The sequence below is a fragment of the Cyprinodon tularosa genome, unplaced genomic scaffold (genome assembly GCF_016077235.1).
Source record: "Cyprinodon tularosa strain WSP-4 unplaced genomic scaffold, ASM1607723v1 ctg26, whole genome shotgun sequence".
NCBI classification, from domain to species: Eukaryota; Metazoa; Chordata; class Actinopteri; order Cyprinodontiformes; family Cyprinodontidae; genus Cyprinodon; species Cyprinodon tularosa.
This window is the reverse complement of record NW_024038961.1, coordinates 372,466-398,374: the sequence shown is the minus strand read 5'-3', so window position 1 is coordinate 398,374 and position 25,909 is coordinate 372,466. Positions and strand designations below refer to the sequence as shown.

General features: G+C 37.2%; 2 protein-coding genes across 10 annotated transcripts in view; one reads left to right on the top strand and one right to left on the bottom strand.

The window, feature by feature from the left end:
* Window positions 1-929: 929 nt before the first annotated feature.
* pdk4 (pyruvate dehydrogenase kinase, isozyme 4) lies at window positions 930-14,922 on the bottom strand. Its single transcript, XM_038288753.1, has 11 exons — window positions 14,510-14,922; window positions 14,139-14,280; window positions 11,768-11,839; window positions 9,401-9,585; window positions 6,708-6,797; window positions 6,350-6,427; window positions 4,189-4,265; window positions 4,010-4,108; window positions 3,813-3,926; window positions 3,404-3,517; window positions 930-1,203 (listed from the first exon to the last, which is right to left on the bottom strand). The coding sequence occupies exons 1-11, from the start codon at window positions 14,625-14,627 to the stop codon at window positions 1,060-1,062; spliced, it is 1,233 nt and encodes a 410-aa protein (XP_038144681.1). The 5' UTR covers window positions 14,628-14,922; the 3' UTR covers window positions 930-1,059.
* A 5,134-nt stretch (window positions 14,923-20,056) lies between these two features.
* The window catches only part of LOC119785877 (cytoplasmic dynein 1 intermediate chain 1), an 84,626-nt gene continuing 78,773 nt past the window's right edge, over window positions 20,057-25,909 (top strand). For 2 of the 9 annotated variants that reach the window (XM_038288752.1, XM_038288750.1), the window contains exons 1-4: window positions 20,057-20,328; window positions 20,900-21,021; window positions 21,806-21,920; window positions 22,334-22,421. In XM_038288752.1, coding sequence (XP_038144680.1) covers window positions 20,914-21,021; window positions 21,806-21,920; window positions 22,334-22,421 — 311 coding nt within the window. In that variant the 5' untranslated portion in view covers window positions 20,057-20,328; window positions 20,900-20,913. Of the gene's footprint in view, window positions 20,329-20,899; window positions 21,022-21,802; window positions 21,921-22,333; window positions 22,422-22,634; window positions 22,641-25,553; window positions 25,596-25,909 lie in introns of all 9 variants that reach the window. The other 7 variants (XM_038288745.1, XM_038288746.1, XM_038288744.1 and 4 more) reach the window with 7 other exon arrangements.

The window sequence follows — 25,909 nt, the reverse complement described above, 5'->3', positions numbered from 1 at the left end:
AATTATAAATAACGAATTCTAAGGCAACGCAAATATTATGGTTAAAAGGCTGAGCTCATAGGTGATGATAAATAACATAGTTATGTATAATATATTAAATTTCTGACTTTATATGCCTGTAATTATTACACACTGTAGCTTTAAAAAAAAAAAAATACATTCAAATTCAAAAATTCAGCCTGAACACGTTCCATCCTACAATAAGAACATATTTCAAATAAAAATCACTAAAATCAACCTTTCCTAGATAAGAAATAAAATATATGATTTCGTTTGTTTTTCTTACTTTTGTAAATCACTAAAAATGAAGTAAAATATTTCTCATTTGTCATTGCAGGTGATTTTGGAGTAGCAGAGGTTGAGTGAATTAAGCAATGAGGGTGATAAAAAGACTTTGCTCCCTTTGTGTTACCGCTCTCGACGTTTAACCTGAGTGATCCCACGCTGGCTGGTTTCAGCTGGCCTGTCCAAGCCATGGACACTATCACCTTTCCTTGCATTTAGTAGCAGATTTGTCAGTCTTCAGTCTGAGGAACACTGACAGTGTTTTCACGCCTGCATCTTAATTATAAACATTAGAGAAATGGTGAAGGAGTGACGTTCGCTCTGCACGCAGAGATCTGTTTAAAGATAACACTGAAGTAAAAATGTCTGGATGATTAGTGGGGCAGGTGGTCTGGGAAAGAGGAACCAGGTGACAGTTAAAGTCCCAATGGGAAAACTTTTAGTGTTACTTTGTGAAGATGAGGATTCTCAATGCTTGTGATGACTGAGAGGAAATCAAACTAATGCTCAGCTTTTTTGTTTTCCATTAGCAGCACTAACAAACCTTAATGTGACGTGTGAGGTTTTTTTAGAAGCTGGTCTGAAATGTTTTCTGCTTTTTATCATTTCTTTTTCACAAACGCTCTTATCTGAGAGAAGGTCTGTTTTTTTTACAGAAAGATTCCAGCTCAGCTACATTCTGATCACTTCTCCTCTCAGAGAACCTCCAATTTCTTTTTAACACTTTGATTCAAACAGTTTCAGAGTCTCTTCCGTTTTCTCCTCGGTCTGCTCTCACTGGGTCCTCTCATACTTGCCCAGTTTTTTGGGCTCCTTGCTGGGCATGCACCAGTCGTCGGCCTCTATGGTGGACTGGTAGTGCCTGAGGGCCGACTTGTTGAAAACAGGAAGTCTCTCCACTGACTCTGAGGACAGGGCCTGGTTTCAGATCACAGAAAGGAAAGAATTATTCTCTGGATCTCATTTGATGTTCTCTCTAAAATCACAGTTATATGCTTGATCCTTCCTATATGTTATCTCTGTTTATTACAAAACATCTTTTTACAGTGAAATTAGTAACTTTTGATGAGTAACAACACAACCCATAATGTTTTCTATTGGAGTTTTATGTCTCTGATGGACCAAAGAAGTGGAAGGCAAGAGATTTCTTGTATTATATATTTTTTAAAACAATCAAAAAATGTAAGAAAAAGGGGCGTTATTTCTCTTTAACTATGAAACAACCAAATAACAGTAAAAGTTGCTTTTAAAAAGAGCTTTTTCATTTCTCTTGAAGAAAACAATTCCCATGGCAGGATGGGTCATGATGGTGTGTTCAGTGTAATTCTGCCCTCAACATGTCCTCTAGTAGCTGCATTCAGTACTTTCTCCCTGATCCACCTCCATAAATGCCAGATATGTGAAGTGAACAACTAATTGACATGACATTAGCGGCCAATTAATCCGGGATGCTAGTTACCACCTGACTAATCATTGGTTGCTGTTTTTTTTTTTACTGAAGAGAAACATAATTTACCTGCAGGAACTGCATACATTTCTGTCAAACATATTTCTTACAAAACAAACAAAAAATTGTTTAAGGTTAAACTTTCTTAGTCAGGAGCAGACATGTTTTAGGGGGTGGAAGAGTTATTTTTCCCAATTCCCAACACTTTAAATAAATCGTTAAAAGTGTCAAAGACAAATAAGGAGAAGCTGAAAACAACACAATCTACAGAACCATGTGTTCGTCTGTATGAAGCTAACTGCTGGCAAACTCTATTTTTTCTTCTAATTATGTCATTAGCTTAACAGTTAACTAATGTTTTTTGTTGAGGTTGCTGAAGCATGACAGGAAAAATCGATTTTATTGTGTTGGTCTTTTGGTTGCAACACTTCATGAGGAGCCTGTTTGTCCATCGTTCTTTTAGTGCAGCTGTGTGCTCAGAATGCTTTAATTTATGCCTGGAAGCAGTCGTATGCTTTCAATATCATTTTCTTTTGATGACAGCTGCCTTAGCTGTTAGCGTTAGCATCCACCAACTTGTTTTTGCTGTTTAGCGGTAGCAAAGCTAATATATTAGTTAGTGGTGCCCACATGGTTAATACTTTAAGCTAGCTGGAGTTTGTTTTGTATAAAAGATAAATGTAAATTTATCTTTTGTATAAAAGATTAATTTACATTTATCTTTTATACAAAAGATAAATGTAAATTTCTGTCTTTCTTTGCTCTGATTAGATAACACCACATAGATTTTACTCAAAGCATTTATTAAGTCCTTGAAAACATCCCTGACTTAAAGGGCTGACATTTTATTACATCATTCTGAGCATCAGATAATTAATGGCTCTCTAATACCTCAGAAAAGGTCACTAGTTTCTTTATCTCCATCATTACAGCCATCTTGTGTTACAGCAGGTTAGTTCTTCCTGGGTTACACCTCATCATGAACAGGGTGATCATCTTGCAGCTAACGTCATGTTAACTGTTACATGATTCTCCCACCTGAGCTGAAAATCTTGCAGCTCCCTCACAGTTAGATCCGATCTCATGACCATTTGTACAGCATAATAAAAGCTCTCAGTGCTTTGCCTTCCAGCGAACCTGGACAATCCTTCTTTTGCAGTTTTGCTATATTCATCTCATTCTACAATGTTGGACAGAACAGTGACCTTAAAGTTCTAAAAAGCTTCATATAGTGTTTTATAACCCAACCTTGATTTCACAATAGCTCTAAACCTTCAGCTGTCTCCATTTTTCCCCGATCCTCAGTGATCATCAAGACAACAGCTGTATTTATACAGAGCATCAATTGCAAAATATTTTTTGCAGCATTGGATTTTATTTAAGAGCTACTGAGAGTGCAGGGGTGAAATACAAATTGCATTTAAATTTTAAAAATTTCATTTAAAATAACCAATTTTCTTTCACTTCATGCTGCTTTGTGTTAGTTTATCTGATAAAATCCAAATAAAACACTTCAGATTTGTGGTGTTAATGTGTCTAAACTGGGTGAAAGTTGAAAGGAGTTTGTATTACAGACCTATTCGGAAAATCTACTAATGTGTTCATCTAGTCTATTTAAGTATTGTTATTGTTAAACAAGAAAAACAAAAATCAGAGCAGATTAAGCCTCACCTTCAAATATATGACAGCTGATGTGCCGTAGCCCTCCATAGAGTACAGCTGCAGATCCCCCTGGAAATACTTGGCGTAAAGCCGAGAAATGGGCAGTCCATAACCAAAGCCAGCCTAAAAGCAGGAGGCAGTGAGAAAAAAAAAGGAGGAGAGTCTTGATGATGTGGCCTGTAGAGATTAAGCTTCATCTGATTACAGTTTAAACCAACAACAAGCTGCTGACAGCATTCCTACACTCTGCAATCACCATGTTTAATTATGTAAGGCTGTGCTCAGCTTATAGAGCTCTGTCTTTCATTCTGAGCTAAAACCACAACAGTAGATTTTACAAAAAAAGAAATTTACTAAAAGATGAAAGATTAACCTTTAATTTGAGTTTAAAAAGAAAGAGCGGCATGGTTAATCTCACCAGAGGAGCGTTTCTAGACATGTCTACATGGACGGGGCTGGGAGCCGTGGTGTACATGTAGCTAAAGAGACGTTCGATCTTCCTCAAGGGAACTCCGCCACCTTTGTCTGACATCTGATGCATAAAGATAAGAAGGTACTTTAAGAACCATATTTAGTTTAATAGCAGAACCACATCAGTTAAACTGCATCTGCTACCTTGATGGTGAGATCCTCAATGCCCAGTGAGACGCGGACTTTAATTGGGGGCAACGTCGGGCTTGTCTCATGGGTCTCTACGGTGGCTCTCATGGCATTCTGAAAGAGGAAAAATGATATAAAAAACAAAACAAACAAAAAACAGTCTTGGCTTAAAACCAATGTGCCGGCTGCTGTACCTTGAAGAGCTCAAACAGCATGTGGTAGAGGTGTGATGGAACATAGACGATGTGGATGGGCTGGCCGGGGCTTTTAGCTGTGGACCAATTTAGAGCATACAGTTATTACAATAAGAACAGGTCAATATTTATGCATTATTTTATATATTGGTCCAAATCACTCCACTAGAACTCAGTCAGATTTGATTTGTACAAAGATTAATTTAATCCAATCATTAAGTCTAATTCAACAGAAATACATCTCATTTTGATTTTTCTTTTTAAGGAGAATTTACATTTTCTTTGAAAATTTGATCTAAAGCTGAATTCAGAATAAACACTTTTACAGTGTTAGGATCAGCAGGTGTAAATTCAAAGTCTGAGAAGCGCCACACAGCAATTCAAAGAGTTTCGAGCTTGGGGTGCAGAGTTTTGAGGATTCAAGCTGCCAGCATTAAACCATTAAAAATAAAAACAAATATATCTACAAAAGGGTAGGCCCACACACTATATTTAGATAAAAAGCCAACAGAATGTATTTCTTCCAGTACAAAGTGTGTGTTCTGATCACTCTAACATACTGGAATGTGGAGAAACAGTTTATAAATAACTTGTTGGTGAAATGTGATCAATTTATTACTCTTGTAGTTGTAGTTTTTAGCATATACCTAAAAAAAGCTTATATTCACTTAGATTCGCTAAAATCCCAATAACTGGCCAGTTTGAGGGTGATATCGCTGGATTCCCAGTAGGGCTGAACCACTTTGCCAAAAACCTAAATTGCGATTGTATTTTCTGTTTCCTTTGCAATAACTACAGAGTTAACTGTTGCAGGGCTTTATTATAACCTTTACTTGGAAAAGTGCTTACTTCTACTTGCATGCACTGATCTATGTTCTAGCTGGAAGTTTCTTTCCTTTTTTTTGTGGCAGCAAACCAACTTTAAATATATTACCACTGCCTAAAGGTCTGGAGTGAGAAAAAAATAGTCTTAGTCTTATTTAATGTAACGTAACCAAAACTGAGTGGCTCTGCGATTTGAAAATTGTGTTTTCTTAAGTTGTGATTATATTGCAAATGTAATTCATTTCCCAGCCCTAATTCCTAGTGACAGCTCTCCTCCTGGAACAACTACAGAATATTTATAGTTAGGTTCATAATTCTGATGAACTGACTATATGGGCGACATTTTGAAATGGACTTTCTTGCTTAAAAACATCAAATCGACTTTTTCCCCACTCATCACTGCAAATCTAGCACAGAAAAATCACTTCATTGCATCTGCCATTGTGTACAAGAGGCCTGCAAAGCATGTCGGATTTGTCTGCACGCACTTTGCTCATCCATACGTCTATTTTCCGTCACGCTTTATCCCTGCTGGGGTCACGAGGGGTGCTGGTGCCCATCTCCAGCTGTCTACAGGCGAGAGGTGGGGTCCACTCTGGACAAGTCACCAGCCCATCACAGGACACTTTGCTTAATATGTATCAAAAGGCTCTCCACGTGCGCCTGACTTCAACGAGATTAGACATTGGACGCCTTTAAAATGTGTTTGGTGTGAACGCAGCACACCACAAGAAGTTGAAATTCAAATGACCTGTTATAATGTTATGCAAGTTACTTGATTGGAGATTTTTTATGTATACCAGCACAAGGCGATACAGGTATGCATTACTTAAAGGTTTAACTTAATAAAACCTAAAACCAGCGCTAGCTCAGAAGTGTAGTTTTCTCTTACAAGACTTGATCGACTTGATGCTCTTAAAATGAAATAAGAGTTTTAGTGAAAATTGACTTGAATAAAATGTAAAGCAACCCTGTCATATCTTCCTAAAACATGCTGAGAGCAGCCACATATTTAAAATGCTTGAATAGACTATTTTGGTAGTAGGGTCTTTTAATGTAACCATAACAAAAAAAATATGAATTCTTCAAGAGTAATCTGTGCAGCTCAAACTAAGTTATTTTTTATGCTGACAAGATGTTTTTGGTCAGAGTCAGAAGACAGGAAACAGACATCCTGAACCCTTAGTTCCATTATAAAAGAGGAGGACGGACTGGGTGGAAAAAAATCAATGAAGAGTAGAAAAACTATCACCTTGAGAGAGAAATCTGAAGCAGAGATCTGACTAGAGCTAAGCTACAAACTGAAAACAGAAGGTATGTGTTGCCTTTGACTTACAGTTCACTTCCTTGATCTCCATATCAGGAGAGGTGAGGTAATACTGCTCACACAGCATTTTTGAGGTCTCATACGCATCTGCAAAGTTTCACAACACAAAAGCTTGTTACTTCTTTATCAGAATTTTTACAACAAAGAACGAGGAAACTTGGGCTAATTTGTGATTATCAGATCTTGTTTTTGATGATCAGATCTCCGAGCAGTTCGCAGCACATGTAAATATTAGAATAACACACTTCCTCCTTAAAGTACTCTCACAGAGTTTTATGTAATGACGTCTAACAATGAGGAATAGTTTAAAAGAGGAAACTGGATATCAGACTGTGTGTAGAGACAGTAGGTCAAGATGACTTATTACCTTTTACGACCTCCACCACGTCACAGCTGGGGTCAATGCTGCCAATATGTTTGGGATGGGCTGGATTTACGCTGCCATCAAAGATTAATGCTATGGGAAACACAAAACAAACATGATATAGGACTGAAAACTGTGCTGTGCACGCGCTCCTGACTGTGTGATTCAAACGAAACCATCTGAGGTACATGTCAGGGAAATGAAGTAAACTGCTGACATACTGTACAGCACTTTGCAAAAATGTTTGATGAGCAGCAGGATTGAATGTTACTCAGCAAGTAGACATAACACCAACTTTTTGAGTAACGCTTACTGACATGAGGAAAACATGTGATAACATTTTTAATTGAAAATCTGCTCACTTGCATACAAACAACTAAGTTTCTTTTTTAAATCCTTATTTTCTGAAGCTTTATATCACAGGTTTAGGGAGCCTGATTTCATGGTACATAATGAGTAACTCATCCAAAATTCCAATTTTTGCATCTAAACTGTACAGATTTGCCCTATAAGGTGCATTTCTTTTACATTTCTGTGCAAGATTATTATAATTCTGCAATATTAGTTTCAAGTATAACTCAATGCTGCACAAATGATTGATCAATGGTGGTTGTATTAGAGCCTTGCTGTTGGTTAAAAAAGGTATGTGCCGGTACACATTTAAGCATTCAGGTATAAATACGTATTCAGTTTTTCGCCTCACTTACTGCGCTGCCTCAGCAGTACAAGCTTTTGGAATTAGATGTTTATTTGTTTATTTTTATGAATATAGTAGATGCTTTTATCCAAAGCGAATAAATTCTCTGGACGAAAATCCCTAGTCTAAGGACTAGTGTTTTAAAGCAAGTGGCTTGAACTGATAAGGCTTCTTCAGAGTCTCCCTCAATATCCAGTGATTGGGGGGGTGAAGTACAGGTGGGTTTCTTCCAGGTGCACAGATGCTCTCAGTATTGAAGTAAGAACCCTAATGCTAGGAGCTGTGGCTGTATTTGCGCAGATCTAATCCCGCAGCTGCACTGGAGCTAAAATAGTCCAGAGTTCTTATATATCAGTATAGTGAGATGTTGTGCAAAAAAATACGGCATTATGCAGAAAATTATTCCAATACGCACATTTTGTGTGTGCGTAAGATACTCTCTACTGACATCTGGGCTTCCTCCTTGGCGCAGTTCATCACAGACACTTGTTAGTCAGAAACTTTTAGAACTACAAAGAATAATGCAGATAGTCTGATTTTTAAGGACCATAATGAAACTGTGAAAGTTGAAACGTTGAAAGGACCGTTGCAACCAGCGGACCTCCGAGGCGAACCGCAGCCAGGGCTAATGTTAGCTCATCTGCAAGTAGTACCACAGGCTCTGATGGCGATTCTTTTTGTTTTATTTGGCAAAATGTTCATTTGATTTGTGTTTATCTGATTGTGTTAATCACTATTCTCCCACTAAATGAAAAAAGTCATATTTATTATTAACTAGAGACTATTAATAACAGGAGGTGAAATGCAGCTCCTGACTAGCTTTGAATGTGGTGATGTCAGAGTACGCTTCTGTTCCAATTGACCCATATTTATTCTGTGTGCTCTTGTTCTCCCCGAGTCCACACTTTCCTCTGTTTTTGTCAAGAACATACTTGGCAAAAACGTATTTACGTTCTTGGGAATTGAGAAACGGCCTGTGTTTTAAACATCTTTATCTCCTTATTTGATAATAAACATAAGGGAAGTGCAATGAAAACCCAAACGCCGCACCATTAAGACTGTCATCCACTCACCAATGCAAGTGAACACTAGGGATTTCCTGATCCAATACTGATATCGGAAATCAGTCCTATAGCAGCTAGGGAATTATTACTGGAATGAATCAGCCTGCCTCAAAAATCTTCAATATTAGAAAACTCATAGAAAAATGCTGCTTCTATCCACTCTTGGTTTAAGTTTAACTAAGTCTTTGGTAATTAAGAAATAGGTCAGTGGTTCTTCAACCTGATCTCATTTAGTATTGTTCTCTGTTTGAAAAAAAAATCCCCTGATTAAGACTTTTCTAAGACTTCACACTATAAAATAAGTAATAAAAGTATGTATGATTCTCGTATTGAGTAATAACCATATGTCATTACTTAAAGCTGCAATATCGATATTGTAACAGAAATTAAAAAGGGGCACCCCGAAATAACAAGATACATCCCCGACAGCAGGGAACAAGCTTTAAAAAAGCAAAACAAACAATAAAAAGTGTTTCCCAGCTACACTCCTAAAAAATCCAGGTGAGAACAATGTAGTCTACAAGGTAGTGACTTATGGGCTGATTCAAATGTTTATTTTCCAACCATGCGCCGATTTCTGTCAGTCTCTCATATAAAATTTGTAATGTTGGGAAATATGCCAACGGTCCTGGGTTATGACTACTTTTGCAGGGTGCTGTACTGCATGTAGAAAAGGTGGTGAAATTCCAGCCACATGCATATTCCAGCCATATTTATTTTCAGATTATATGTAACTTGGTTGGAAATCTATCAAGTGAGGCTGAGTTGCAACTTCAGGGCAGGAAATTAACTCCTAGAAATGTATAGAATAAATAAATAGCTTTTCCTCAACCTGAAATAGAATTTACTTTACTTGGACCCATGACCCACATGAGTTGTTGAGAGTTAGGATCTGTGTTGATTAACTCACAGTTATTACAGAGTGCTATACTGACTGTGCTGGTTCATGAGCATGCGTGTGGAGATGCGGCTCATGTAGAAGCGATCCAGGAAGTATTGGACATTCTGATTGGTGACAGGGTCCACACCAAACGCCTCCTTGAACTCCAACACGCCCTGAGCCATGGTGGGTACCACGTTGTTGTGCCGGTTCCGGATGTTTACCAGAGTCTTTGTGAAGCTGCGGATAACAGCAGAGCTGTGTGAATGAGTGAGACTAGATGCTGCACAAGCTGCAACGCATCAGGAATAAAATTATTTTTATTAATATTACCACACCAAACCTACCTGGAGATTTTGACTTTGTAGTTAATTAGAATTTTTCATTTTAAACCCAGAACTGATTATTAAACCCACTATATAAGCCTAAGCTGATTATACATCAGCGTCCTTTTATTTACCAGACTTCATGAGTATTTTCATCACAACATTTAATATAATTCAATTTGGCCAAACTTATATTCCAGGATTCCTAATCTCTATCAGATCAATGTTTAATAAATAACTGAAATAAATGACATGAGATAAATATTTACATAAGAAAGGTAACAGGGACTAAGTAACAGGTATTTCTTCAGTTTAGGGAAGAGGCGTTTTCTCACTGCCTCTCTAATGTTTTTCTCTTTTTTTATTGCTATTGTCATGATGTTTACGCTATGGGCTGGACGATTAATCAATAAATCAAATTTTCTGTTTCTCCACTTTTCCCCATTAATATGCTTGGTTTGCTGGGAAAAGTGTTGCTAGCCTGATAAACCAGACTAAATGTGAGATTAAATGTGTAATTTAGTCTGGCCCCGATGAATGAGACATCAAAACCTCAAGTCTAATCCTTCCAAAACTGATTATAAAGCTGAGTCAAAGGACAACTGTTCAATAGTTGTTGCCATTTTCTTTATTGTGCTTTCTCCAGCGTCGCACAGCTTTGTCGTCACGCCCCTAAAAACCTGCCCGCTTTACATCCAGAAATTCGAAACACATCTCTGCGTTGTGATTGGCCCGCCAGTTCTAGGGCCTGGGGCATTGATCGAGGCTAGACCACTCGCAGGCAAAAATGATTTTGGCCGCTGGCGGGTGGGGCTAGTTTACTAGGCTAAAGTGTTGGACTAAGGCCCCGTCCACACGAAGCCAAACCCTGGCCTAAACGCACAAATTTTTCACCAAACCAGCCTCTCATCCGTACGAAGCCGGCGTTTCGGGGGTCTGTAAACGATCTTTTTTTTATTCAGCCTTCAGAGTGGGAAGATTTTGAAACGCCATTTTCGCGTTTCCATCTTTAAGCTCTAACCGCATTTTTTTTTTTACACGCATGCGTCATAGCGTCGCCTCTAAACAAGCATGCGCGACACAGTATCACAACAACAATGGCGCCGTACTGTGTTGAATCGTTGCTGCTAATGCTACTCACCCTGCTGTCGGGCTTACAACAGAATCTTCTTCTTCTGGAATATCTCCAGGAAGAACAGAGCAATATCAACGACATAGTTCAGCACTTGAATTTGACTAAACCACGAAAATGGACCCGCAGGGCAACCATGTATAAATATTAGTGCGCATGCCCAACATTTCGTCGCCTATTTTTGCTTTGGCACCACAGCGCCACTTATAGGCCTGGCATACATTTTGCAGCGTTTTCATGCATTCGTGTGGACGATCACATTTATTTTACGTCTCCGTCTTTACGACAAACGTTCTGTAAAATATTAGCGTTTCGTGTTCGTTTTGACTTCGTGTGGACGGGGCCTTACATCAGTTCATCACTTTTCATTTCTAGATGTGTAGGCCTACTTGTAACTTATAAAATAGCTGACTGTGCAATGCCACTAGCTGAAAACATTACATATTTTCATTTTGTTGTGAAACATTTTTTTTTTACAAGTGTTTGCACAGCCTGTTGCCCTTTAAATTAAGGTCACCCCCGAAAGAGGGCAGATTGAAAAACCCCCCACTAGTTTTTGAAAGTAATGTATGAGATTCATCATTTCTATGGCGAAAAATAAGACAGAAAAAAAAAAAAAGGATTAATTGGATTTGGTAGAAATATTGCCCAGCCTTAGTTTGCACGTCCTAAAATCTAAAAGAACTTCTAGGATTTTTTTTGTTGCTACTGTTGGTTCTATCAAATAAATATCCAAAACTGTAATTAAATATAACTTTTGCAATAAAATTGCACCACTTGTGTGGGTGGAAAACCCCATCCAGTAACTGGTGAGTTAAAACGTAGTTTTTTAAGGAGCAGTTTTTGTCCTTCTATGACTGGCGCTGCAGTAGTGTGCAGTTTTATATTCACATTGACATGTCTTCATTTCTGACTTGGAAAAAAGAAAAAATCTTGCAAGGAAAAGTCTGTTAAGATGACTTACTTTTTTAACACGTCCTTATCATCCGGATCTTTTTCTAAAAAGTCAACCAGTTCCAACAAACTCTGGGAATACCTGTTTGACACACACACAAAAAAAAAAAAAAAAAAAAAAACTTTAATCTAAGCTTATTAAAAAAGTCAACAATCACCATAACAGAGGAAGAGCTGAATCTTATTCAAAACTTTGTGACACTTTATGGGTGTTCCAATTTCCTCTTTAATAATAGCTGCTTGTCATGTCTTGGACTTCTTGTCCAGGCCAGAGGATCATATGGGCCTGAGCTCACTCTTACACTCGGTGTCAGTCCAAAAAAACTAAACTAAACTGGGTGAGAGGTGACTGGCTTTGTTACTATGCTTTCAATGCACTCTGCGTGTCCCTCAAGTCACCTTTAGCTTGTGAAATATGTGGTCATATTCTGCCATGCGAACAGGAAGGTTCTCTGCTGCAACAGACCACCGTCATGAGTCTAACATAAAATATCAGAGAATTAGCTTTAAGAAAAGCAAAGATTTTAACAGTCATGGAGAAAAAAAATAAAATAAACTGAGGTTACAAAGGTTTGTATCTGTGGCACTTATTCAGTTATGTAAACAGAAAAAAACCTAGAGGTAGAATAGGGGTTAGGAGAGCTGCCTCGAGTGAATGCGTCCCAGCGTCAAGTACAAATACAAACGGTACACAATTCATTAATTTTTTTATTTGGTGTAAATAGAGCATGCAGAGGTGGTGACCAGAAACACTGACTTGTTTTTAAAGTCCCTTTTAACTAAACACGAGATAGTTTCATATTTTGGCAATATAAACCTCAGATTACAGTTAACAAATATACAGAACTTACAGAAAGCATCTAAAACAGAATAATTTGACAATATTAGTAATTAAAGTGTTAAATTTGAAGAAAAAACATTTTTTGGGCTGCTCAAAGTAGTGAGTAGCGCTGCCGCCTTGCAGCAAAAAGGTTCCGGGTTCTATTCCCGACCCGGGTTCTTTCTGCATGGAGTTTGCATGTTCTCCCTGAGCATGCGTGGGTTCTCTCTGGGTACTCCGGCTTCCTCCCACAGTCCAAAAACATGACTGTTAGGTTAATTGGCTTGTCTAAATTCTCATGTGTGTGCATGATTGGTTGTTTGTCCCGTTTGTCTCTATGTTGCCCTGCGATGGACTTGCGACCTGTTCAGGGTGTACCCCGCCCCTCGCCCGTAGAAAGCTGGCGATAGACACCAGCTTTGGATAAGTGGATGGAAGGAATTGAGTTTAGGTTAGGTTTAGGGTTAGATATATCCTGGTAATTGTTAGGGTCTGAGTTAGGCCATATAAATAAATGGAAGTCAATGAATGTCCGTGTAAGGATAACAGGACATAATATGTATGTGTATATGTGTATATATTTGTATAAGCCTTTTTCAGTAATAAAAATGTATAATTTCCAGATATTTTCATGTGGGTAAAAAAAAAAACTTTGGATGGATGAATTCATATCTCTCTCTCTTTTTTTTCTTCTTCCAAAAAATGACTTTTTTTCAGGGTGTACCTCGCCCCTCACCCGTAGAAAGCTGGAGATAGACACCCACTTTGGATAAGCGTGATGGAAAAAGGATGGAAGGAACTGAGTTTAGGTTAGGTTTAGATATATGCTGGAAATTGTCAGGGCCTGAGTTAGGCCATGTAAATAAATGGAAGTCAATGAATGTCCGTGTGAGGATAACAGGACATAATATGTGTATAAGCCTTTTTCTGTAATAAAAATTTATCATTTCCAGATATTTTCATGTGGGAAAAAAACTACTTTGGATAGATGAATTCGTATCTCTCTTTTTTTTTCTTTTCAAAAAATTACTTTTTTCAGGGTGTACCTCGCCTCTCGCCTGTAGAAGGCACCAGCACCCCTTGCGACCCCACTTGGGATTAAGCGTGTCAGAAAATGGATGGATGGATAAACTTTTTTTCATATGTCGCTAATCTATTTCAGATTTATCTGAACCAAGAAAATATCTAAATGGCATCCAATTAAAATGTAAGACAACACATTTATTAATAATCAACAGGTTTGCAACTGTTTGTATTTAACCTCATGTCAAAATACACTAAATATCATATAATGCAATGATTATAAAAGGTTTATTACTATAAAAAGCACCAGGGTAATTTTTTAGAGGTATCATAATGAAAGGGTTTTGGTTGTAATCGCCCTCTTTAACCTGAAACTACTTATTTGATTCTGCAATCCCTCCCTTGACAAGAAATATTTTTTAAAAATGGTTTAAAAATAAACCACAGTTAAGAAAATTAGATCATATTAAAGCCCTCCAGAGGTTTAATGAGATATTTCCTGTTAAACACAGACAAGCCAGGAGTCCAGGTATCCTACCAGCTGGTCAGGAGCTTTACAGATGGAGTGCCAAGAAGCTTGTCAGGAAGGTAATCAATTTCCTTCATGATGTTGGCCAGCCTGACAGGAAGCTCCTGTCGCAGGAACACAAAGGACGTCTTCTCACATGCATTGGCAGACCCTGTGGTCACATGAGCAACATTAGCATCAATTACAGCAACATTAAACAAACAAACTGTACAGAAAAACTCCCAAACCATGACACATATTTGTACAGTTAGCTTTGGTCTATATAAGTTCATACGTGAATGATAGCTTAACACCAATGCAGTTATGTGGACTATGCTAATAAGTAACAGTTACTGTATGTACATGTGACCTACAGAAAAAAATCAACCGTTAATGCTTACCGAAGTCAATGAACTGCTTCATGGATAAGGGGGAAGGAGAAAACTTGGAAAACCTCTCCACTTGTTTCGGTATCCCAGCTAGCGGGCCGTTTTTCAACAGAAACTGAGCGAACCTCATTTTTTCTCCCCTCGGTAGACCCCAACTGCTAGCAGCGTATCAGGGACGAGCCGTCCTTTCTGGCTCCAGCACAATCCAGTTTAACGGTTACTCTTTTTTTTTCCCAGATGGCGGGGCAATATTTCGGTGTCGCGCGAGTTTAAATCCTTCATACCATCCTTTAAAGGGAAGCTTGCAAGTGTCCTGAGAGTGTTTTTCTCCAGCAGTTTCCTCCCATATTTTGCGCCCTCAGAATTCAACTTGTAGCAGTATGTGCTGGGGTATGTTGTTGTCTGCAAGGGGAAGACGTAAGACTGACGTGGAAAGCAACCAATCAGCGCTCAGGTGTTCTTCATGGTGGGCGGAGCTAAATCTTCCTGACTGGAAATAAACAGACTTCTTTATAATAGCATCACCTACCGACCATAATTGAAAAAAAAAAAAAAAAAAAAAAAAAAATATATATATATATATATATTTATTTATATATATATATATATATATATATATATATATACCCTCTTGCCTTGCCCTTGCAGCAAGAAGGTTGCAGGTTCGATTCCCATGCCTGGGGTTGCATGCGGTTTCCTGAGCATGCGTGGGTTCTCTCCGGGTACTCCGGCTTCCTCCGATAGTCCAAAAACATGACTGTTAGGTTAATTGGCTTCTCTAATTCTCCTTAGGTGTCACAATTGTTGTTTGTCTCTGTGCTGCCCTGCGATGGCAACCTGTTCAGGGTGTACCCTACCTTTTGCCTGTAGAAAGCTGGAGATAGACACCAGCACCCCTCGCAACCCCACTTGGGATTAAAGCGTGTGAGAAAATGGATTTTACATGTATATATATAAAATGCGTTATTGGAATATCCGAGTTCTAATTAAGAACAACAAACAGCATAGGAAAAAATTTAAAATAACCATGCTTTCCCCCACTTAAAACAATAATTCAGAGCGTGTTCTAAATTCAAATCTACATCTGCCAATTTTCACTTAAAATGGGAAATATTCCTAATTTTAAACAGGTAACAATGTAAAGAAAGATAGATGTTGATGTTACATTGCACTATGCACGTAGTTAACCACTACCCAGCATCCCATGCATGTGCCTTTTTTTCTGATTCAGCATCCTAGGCTGAGTTTAAAATTTGAAATAATAACTAAATTAAAAATATATTTCTCATAGAATTCAAATTTAAAGGAGCTATCACACAGAGGTATTACAATGTGGTATTTTCTCTATTGCACATGGTGCATATGGCTGATTTGTATCTAATAATAAATTACATTTATGTCCCTAATTTCATTCAAGTCCATTCCTCAACAGCTGCTGCCCTGCAACTTCTAGATGCCTCCCCTCTGCATCACACCTGAATTGAAAGGCTGAATTTAATCAGCATGTCAATCAGCTCTGCTTCTGAAGATTGTAGGATGGTAGATCTTGAGGACGGGAATGGTGCTCCTTTCACTTATATAATAAAAACATGTAAAGGTATATTCAAATGCTTTTTCATCTTTCTTTTTTTTTTTTGCCCATTTCTAAAAATATGGAATACCATCAATGAAAACCCTTTCAATTCAGTTTGTCCAAAAATAATATTACATAAGAATAATAAATAATGCTTTGAATGAACATTGTATGTTGTGACCATCTTAAAATTATGGTAGAGACTGATTGATTGATTGATTTTATTGATCTCACAGTGGAGAAATGTACTCGTTACATCAGCTCAAATAGTCAAAACGAGAGGAAATAAGGTGCTAAAGGAAGAAAAAGGGGCATGGGATATATACAGTATATATAGTGCGTCCACATATGACAGCTTTTTTTTTTTAAAGCAGGATTCTTATACAGAGTTATTGCACAGGGTGATTACATTGGTATTTATATAGATGGATATTTATATATATATATATAGTTATTGCATACATTCAATTCTAAATTCTGTTGTACATATAAATATTTAATGCAATAAAAAACAATCTAAGCACAGTAGTGCAGTAGTTCTCCAACCTGGTACCTTAGGGCCAGTGCCCTGCATGTTTTAGATGCCTCTGTGGTGCAGCACCCCTGATTCAAATGTTTGCATGACATCATCAGTAGCCATCATGTGCAATGTAGAAGCCTTTACCTTTTTTCTTTTTCTTTTTTATTACTGGTAAATTAAGCCAAAAACATAAATACATAAAAAAGCAAATCCTAAAAACATGTACACTTGAAAGCAAATGAATGCCGAGTCTAAAGGCCTAATACATTTAGACAATATAAATGATACTGCTCTGCAGGGTAGCTACAGCTAAGTTCTTAGCCAAGACATTTTTATAATGCACAAGAACTCAAGTGCATAACTTTTTTGAAGTCCTCATTGGCCCCTACTGTTGATGTATTTTGACTATACGGTAATGGTACCAGAGTAATATAGTTATAGGATCAGCTGTAGTGCAAAACGAAAGAAAATAGCTCTACCCACAAAATGTGTATAAGACAAAAACAAACTACAAGAACAAGAAAAATTTTGTCACTTTGCACTTGCAGCCCTGGGAGAGAATGCATTTGTTTGCTCATGCAGAGTATGCATAGACTTTATCAGAGAGGCAGGTAGCAGGTACATACTGTATGCTAGAGTAACTTTAAAAAAATATGTTTTTAGGAGTAGTTTTACAGGTATGTAGGTTTCACTTTTACTTAGGTAAAATATGAAAAAGTATCACTAGTCTTAAGTAAATTTCATGCTACATCATCCATTGAGCATAACTTCAGTTAATGAAACAAGCTTGTTCTAAACAAATATACACTATTGAGGGACACACTTTCTTCTTCTATGAACTCAAAGCTTATTGGTTGAATGTTTTTTTGGCCATGTCATTTTTGAGGTTAGGTAAAAATGCGGTAAACAGTTTACATCATTTAGCCTATTCTTACATACTGTAACTATTACATTTGTAAACTTTGTAACTCAGAATCTGTATTTTATATGTATTTTTCTATATTATTCTTTGAATCACAATACTTTTCACATCACTTAATATTTTGTTCACTTTTACATTATTTAGCAAAATATTACATCAGTTGTTATGGTCATGGTAGTAACTAGATCAGTAACTCATGACTTGAGTACACTTCTTAACAAATACTTTTAAACTTTTTAAAATAAGATGAAATGGTGCTACTTTTACTCATGTGACATTTTTGGATACTCTACCTACCTCTTGACCTTAAAGGTATAGTGGAGGATTTGCGAATTTTAAAAAAATCTCCCGCCCTCTGCACTACACTATACCTTTAAAACAAATTGCAATTATTAGACATTTTTAAATGAAATGTAGAAGAGGAAAAACTTGTATAAAATATTTCCTGTGATTAGAAAACAGCTTTTTGATAGGTGTTTCTTACATAAACATATCACCAGAATGATAATGATGATAATAATAATTAGGAGGACCACTTATTTTGATGATCCACCTGGAAAAAGAAGATCCTCCACTATACCTTTAAAGCATACAGGAGTATTAGTAAACACATTTCAGTTGAGCAAATTTATACTATGAGCATAGTTTGCTTTAATTACCATTTCCTTAAGTAAATGTAACTTTCTAAAATGTTTTACAGGGGAAATATCTGCAAGCTTTTCATCTGACACGATTTTAGTCATGATTATCATTTGAAATGAATAAATTGCAGCCTTATCTTGGCGTTGTCATGTTTATTCTCCAGACGGCCTCTAGATGGCGGTGTAGCTAATGTGCGTCCCTAAGAAGGAGGAGTATACATGTAATGTTATAATCATTTTTGATATCTGAAATAGTTATTATGATTTGTAGTAACTCTATTATTGATATCTAAAATTAGAGTTCATCCTCATCAGAATTCATGGTTGGATAGGAAGAATATTTATTTTAGATAGGAAGAATGGAAGTAAAAGCCCAATACTGTGGCAAGCTATGTTAACATAAATTCGGTTTCATCTGACCATCCATAATCAATTCAAGATATCTTTAAATTTGTTTGGTCTTGTCATTATTTGCTTTTAAGATATCTATAATTTTATTTTCACTAGTCAAAACTGCATATCTCTTAATCCTAAAATACATTTAAGATATCTTGAATTCTGCTGGCATTTGACAAATCTTTATTCAGAATTATGACTTGCCAAAACTAAAATCGACATATCTTGGAATTACTTTATGACTAATCGTAATTTCAGAAATGTGTAATACTATTGTAACGTGTAATTCAGACGAAACCGAATTTATGTTAAAAAGGCTTGCCATAAAATCAGCGTGTGACGCTTAAATGACAAATCCGGTGTCGTAATTTAAGATATCTTGAAAGGAATTTTGACTAGTCAAAATGTAATTTAAGATATCTTGAAATATTATTCTTCCTAATCAGAATGTAAATACAGATATCTTAAATTACCATTCCGGATAGTCAAAATTTGGTTTTGTCTAATCAAAATGTATTTTAAGATATCTGGAACGTAATTATGGATAGTCAGACGAAACCGAATTTATGTTAAAAAGGCTTGCCTCTGACGTCATTTCAACTAGTCAGAATATAATTAGAGATATCTTGAATAGGTATTTTGACTAGTCAAAATATAATTAGAGATCTAAATCGATCTTAAATTGTTAAAACGTTTAGTCATAAAACATTTTTGTGATATCTCGAACGTAAAGGCGGTACAACCGAATCTATGTTAAAATGGTTTGCCAAACTATACACATGAATGAGAAACGTGTCGTCATTTATACTAATAGAATTACATTTTAGCAATAGTGTAACTATCAGTAAGCAGAGTATGCAGATGCTTAGGGGCCCCGTCACTTACACCTGGTAGGCACCCTACGCAAAAAATTCTTCAAATGACCACCTAATAAAATAAACTTTGGACCAGACTTTATTTATACCACAACACATAGCAGATTTCAGCATCATGGTGAGCCGTTTAAACACGGCACCAATAGCAAAGCAGACAGTGGTACTTTTAATTACTATGTTAATAACTGTGTATAGTTCATTAGACGGTTGGTAAAAATACAATCATATAATATGTTTCAAACCGCAATAAAGATCCTAAAAGAACGACGTATTTGAGTATTTTTATCTTTTTTTTTTTTTACACTAACGCTTGGAATTATGAAGCATAACCGTTACGTACAATGTGTTAGTGACGGTGGATACCAAAAAGAGGAACTTAAGCGGATTCCAGAAAGGAAAAAGGAAAGAAGAACGGGAAAAAACTTCACATGGGGCCCACCTAAATAATGTTGCTTACCGGCGTATTGTTGTGTCGTTACACCATTGTATTTCAGATAGGAAGAATGCTATTTAAGATATCTGAATGTTTCCTTTTGACTAGGAAGAAATGCATTCGAGACATCTGGATTGCAAATTCAGTCAAGCTAATAAATGTCAAAACGGCCTGCCATATTGGGGAGGGATTTCCTCTCCTCTTCTCCAGCATCACTCCCTCTTCGCTCCTTCCAGAGGATGTGTCGGCGTGCTGTGCACCTGCTTCCAGCCTCGTATTATTACACTCAGGGGTTTCAATAACCCATATTTTTAAATAAATCGTTAACAAATATCCAATCCGACCATCTTTCTGCAGGAGAGACGCCATTGATGCACAGAAACAACAACAGAGGATGTGTTGATTTTTCTCCTCTAGCAGTGAGACAGCATCTTTACCGGTGACACATCATCAGCCCTACAAGTGGATCAGGTAGGACACCATCATATGGCCGTTAATGCCTTCATGTTTTTAATCTTTTTGTTTGTCAATAACCAAATATAGACGTTTCTGCGTGTCGTCATCACTAACAAAGCAGCACTAACGGCTCACAGTGAATTACCCCAGCAGATTTCATTGTTTCTCTAATAAAACGGTTGCCACGACAAATATGATGTTTAAGCCAATGTTCTTCAATATATACCCACTGGTAGTTTACCTAAAAATAATGTTTGTGTTAAATTATATTAATTTTTTTTTTTTTTTTTTTTTTTGCATTTACCTCAAATTGACCCTTTTTTGTTCCTTATTTTGCACAGTTTTGACTCATTATATGGTTGCACATAATAAATAAATCTGTATGGACTAAGCTGTGTTGAGTGCATATTTCCTTAGATGTTTTTTGTAATCCCTTTTGATTAATCTTTGTATTTATTTTGCAAGATATTGTGTCAGCTTCTGATTCTGTAAACATATAGAGTTACATCTTTCTGTGATCATTTTTAGGTAGAAGCAAACATATTGTTTCAGTGTCATCTGTGGTTTATTGATGTTCTATTTAAAGGCGTCCAGGACAGCATGTCAGACAAAAGTGACCTAAAGGCAGAGCTGGAGCGCAAGAAGCAGCGCCTCGCCCAGATCAGGGAGGAGAAGAAACGAAAGGAGGAAGAGAGGAAGAAGAAGGAGGTAAAAGAAACATGCAAATTTTTTTTTTATTTGCTGCTTTTTCTCAGGCTGTAATATTTGCAAAAGGTGGAGGTGAGAAAAAACCAAAAAACAATCAAAAACAATCATGCTCTGATTTGTTATTGAAATAATAACCAACCACTATTGTGCATTTTTCCTTTGGATAAACTTTAACATGCACAAGTGCACTTTCACAAACAACTACAGGTGCTTGGTTTCAGGTACTTAGAGATTAATTTCCATACAGAAAGCCCATATTCTTATCTTCAGGTAACGCAGAATACATGTCAGATTAAATAATACTACTTATACCTCAGCGATAGTATCTAGGTGTTACTTTTTTGTATGTCTCGTACCATGTCCACTGGTTGTGCTGTTCTTTGTACATCTCTTTGCAGGTGATGAAGCAGACTGTAAATGTTTTATCATTATTGCCCTTCTATCTCCTCTTTCTTTCATCTTTTCTCATTTTTTTCTGTTTTTCCCTTCCTGTTCTGCCTACATTGCAGCGTCCATATAATCTGTAAAACTCCCTGCATAATTATAATAAAGCAATTTATATGCATAAATCAAGCGGAACCCTATGACGATAGCCGTACTGCTCCACTTGTGAAAGTAAAATCTGTTGGGCTCTTTTTTAAATCAATACAATTATTCGTATTGCCACATTGCCAGACAGGACACTGTTAAAAAAGAAAAGAAAAGAAAAAAATTATAACCTACCTGTTCTAAGTCAAACTCAAATGTTTCCCTCTGATGTTTTTTGTTTTCCCCTATGGAGAAGTCAGACAGCCAGCAGAAAACTGAAGTGACCCCAGAGGATTCGGACTTGGACCGCAAGCGTAGGGAGACTGAGGCCCTGCTACAGAGTATTGGCATCTCCCCAGAACCTCCACTAGGTATATCAAACTCTATTTTCTAAACACAACACACAGGTCCCTTTTAAGCTGCTCCTTTTTTCTTTATTTTAACAGCTAATACCTCATGTCTATACTGCTATACCTATTGGCATCTCTCTTTTACACCTCCGCAGTTAAAAATGATGCTTTGCCTCTTTTCATGCTTTTCAGCTCCTTAACAAGTACTGTTCTCTAGTGGTCTTAGATCGTAATAACACCTTTTTCTACACCTCTAAAGTGGGTCGCTATTTTTTAACTGCAGTTATTTTTAAGTCCTGTAAAACAACAGAGTGTAGGTCGATGAGAAGATATTTGAGTTTTTCCTTTTTTGTGACTACTATTTACTTCTTTTCTACAATCCTGTGCTGTTGCCTCTGCAGTGTGAAATTTAACCTTTTATTACATTTCTTTAGTCCCGACACCGGTGTCCCCGTCCAAATCAGTGAGCACGCCCAGTGAGGCGGGGAGCCAGGACTCAGCCGAGGGAGGGGCAGCGGGCAGGTAGGGCTGGAGTTTTGTGTTTTTTTAGTTTGTTCTTTACATTAATAGATAACCGGTTCTTAATTTGTGGCATTTATATTAAAAAAACAAAGAATTCTGAAACCTTTAAAAGAAAAAGACTTAAGGCTTGTGCTTTATTTGAGCTTGTGACTGTTAAAGCTCCATCTTTTACATCATTTTTCTGTTGTTCACATCCGGATGTTTCCCTGACAGGTTTAGGTAAGTATGGGCTCAACTATTAGGTGTATTTGTTGTATAAGTGCTGTGGTACTCTGCGTTTTGACGACCACAATCCATCAATTAGCTCACATGCTACAGTTACCTCTAGGAGTTTTTTTTTTTTTTTTTTTTTTTTTTAGGAAAGCCTCTAAAACCAATATTTGGAATATCAGCAAGGCTACAGATAAAGATTCACAGAAACAGTGCCTTAATTACCCACCGGGGGGTATTTACCATTAGGCAATACTAGACAGTTGCCTAGGGCCCCCAGTTCCTAGGGGCACCATAAAACTCTATTTACATGTATGGTTAATACAACTATTCCTTATTTGTGCATATTAATTATGTTTTTAATAAAATGCCATCAGAACACTTGTGATATTAAGTGTATCTCAGTCCCCCCATCAGTGTCCACCATATTGGATCAGTCCATTTGCTGCACATATTCAGAAAGGTCCAAACAGGCAGCAGCAAATCATTTGAAAACAAATAGTGCGAAGAGCAGAAAAACTTAGCACTTTTGTCGCTATATTTAGCAACTTTTCAGACCCCTCTAGTACTTTTATAAAAAAAAAACGTGCCTAGCACCAAATGTAGCGACTTTTTTCCGCTACTGGAGGCTTTGGCAACAGCATATAAAAGCAGCTAACTCTGCTCTCCAGAGCAAGTAGTTTCGTTACCCCTCATCATGCTCTCCTCTCTCTTGGCTGCTGTCATGATTCATGCAGCTATTAATTCCTTCAAATGAAAAATGGAGAACAGATAAGCTGATCATGGCTTGTCTGCAGTGAAAAGAATGACTGTGTTATTTGCTTTCGCCTTTTTGGAAACACAGGAAGGAGCAATGAGCTAAGTGAGCTTAGTGATGGGGAAACATTTTTTTTATTCCTTTTGAGAAGGCATGAACAGTCAGCTGAGTACAAAACATAGAGAGGAAAACAACAAGAAAAGGGACAAGATACGAAGGACAAAACATAGAACAAATAATGTATGTCTATTCTATTAAAACTATGTATCTGTATAATGAGTCTGTTTTATGTGTTGTCTTCTCATTTCCGAGGGCCCCATGCTTGTTTTTGCCTAGGGTCCCAAATGTCCTAAATCCACCCCTGTTACCCACCAGGATTTTACATAGAATTGCAACACTAAGTAACACATAATAGGAAACATAAAGGAAAATAGTCATCGGTTTAATATCTCTTTATATGCTACAGTTTTTTGAGGGTCTCTTAAGCATCTTTATAAAACCCCAAACATTTGTGCTTTCTTCACATTCTAGCTCAGTGTATGCTCTAGATTCACACCTGGATTTAGATCAGGGATATAACTAGGCCATTAGAGGATATCGGGATCATCTGGTCTACACTCAGCGCCTCCACCTCTGTGTCCTAACAGAATCGCTAACATCATGATTCGGCCAGCACAGGTTTTCCACTGTGCAGCATGAGTGATTTTGGGGGTTAAATAGCGGCTAGATTTAGATTTTAACAATTCATATTGTGATATAGCAGTAAAGGTGGCTTGATATATATTTGGACATGTCTTTTTTTTGCCCGTTTAGTAAAATCTTTAAAGACCATGTACTGTAGGTTTTTTCCTAACAACACACTATTTTATCTCTCTATGTTCCAGGGACACAAAAAATTTTTGGAATGTTCATATCAGAAACCTAAAATAATTTTTTTTCTCAAGCCCTCTTCACGTTCTTTGTCTTTCTATTGCTTCCAACCATCTGTGTCTTATAAAAAAATTGGACATCTCATCTGCTGAAGCAAAGATCCAATTAACTCGCTAAATAAATAGCTAGGATTACAGCTGGAGGATAAGGACTTAAATCTTATCATGAGATTTTGTGGTATTATTGTGATAATAATATAATTGAGGATGGAGCAAATAATCACTACTTCCTCACAGTCTTTCTTAGGTAGCTGTGTGGCTCTGACTGCTTGCCAAAGTAATCATAACTCCACAAATACTGCTGCTTAAAACTAGACAAATTTAAAACAGCCATCTTAAGGTCACCCTAACCCTAGGTATCCCACAGTGATCACATTTAAATGTATTCATCAAAACAAAAAGGAAAACAAAACAAAAAGGAAAGAAAAACAAGAAAAAATTTGGACAATTCTTCCTTTTTCTTTTAGAAATTTCTCATTTAGACAAATCTAAATTCTCATCATGAGGAGATATTTATCACAATAAATGATGTGCACCCCTACTTCAGAGAGAAGTTATTATTATAACAAGATATGAATGTAATAGCCAACGAACAAAGCAGTAAGTTATATTATATTATGCAGCCCTTTTCCATTACATACAATTGATCTAACCCCATCCATGTGGTTGTAATGTAATAAACTGTGTAGCATATTTATAAGGCACTGTATCTGTTTTAGTAATTTACATAGTACTGAACCATCAAATATTAATCTTTACATTTACTGAGCTTTTTGTTTGTTAAAAAGCAAAAATCTGACAAAGTAAAATGAAAAGAAATGGAAGATTTTCCCCCTTTTTGCTGCTCCTCTACAGGCTGTTGGTCACACTGCAGCATGCTACATACATTCTAATCCATCATTGTTGCCGCTGTTAGCGCCAACATGACAGCAGCTTGTTCTGGTGAATTCTGTGGTCATCAAACGCTTTCCATTTGCTTCTTATTGAGAGGCGGATGTGTGAGTGGTGCGTTCAGGATCGTTGGTGATTGGTTGTTTGGTATGGAGAGCGGTGGATTTGGGGCTGAAGAATCGATGGACGTCAGCTCAGGTTTCCAAAAGAAAGGGAAAACATGTTTGATTCTTTATTTGAAGAATTGAAGAGGACTTCTCCAGCCCCAAATCCACCTTGGATGACGGCATGCCAATTTGAGCTTCTCCATTTGTGGTTGTGTGTGTGTGTGTGTGTCCTTTGTAGGTCAGGTTTCTCTAAAAACAAGCCTCAAGCTCAGAGTTCAAGGTAAGAATTTTCATGTCAAACCCATGAAACCCTATTCCGTATCTTTCTGTAACTGAGGTTCTGCTCAGAACAGAAAGGTTTTGGTCTTATGGAAGTGTTCCCCGTGTTGATTTAGAAAATCAAAGAGTGTTACCTCCCGCCTCTTCTTCTTCCCCACACCTCTCCCATCCCATCTTTAGCGCTGCTGTCGCCTCTAATAGCAGCTCCAAGCTTCTCTGCTCGCATGAGCTGAGCAGCGGAGGTCATTTCAGTCCTCACAGAGGTGACAGTGTTGCTTAAAGTGTCATCCATGCCACCAGTTTCACAGCTAGCCT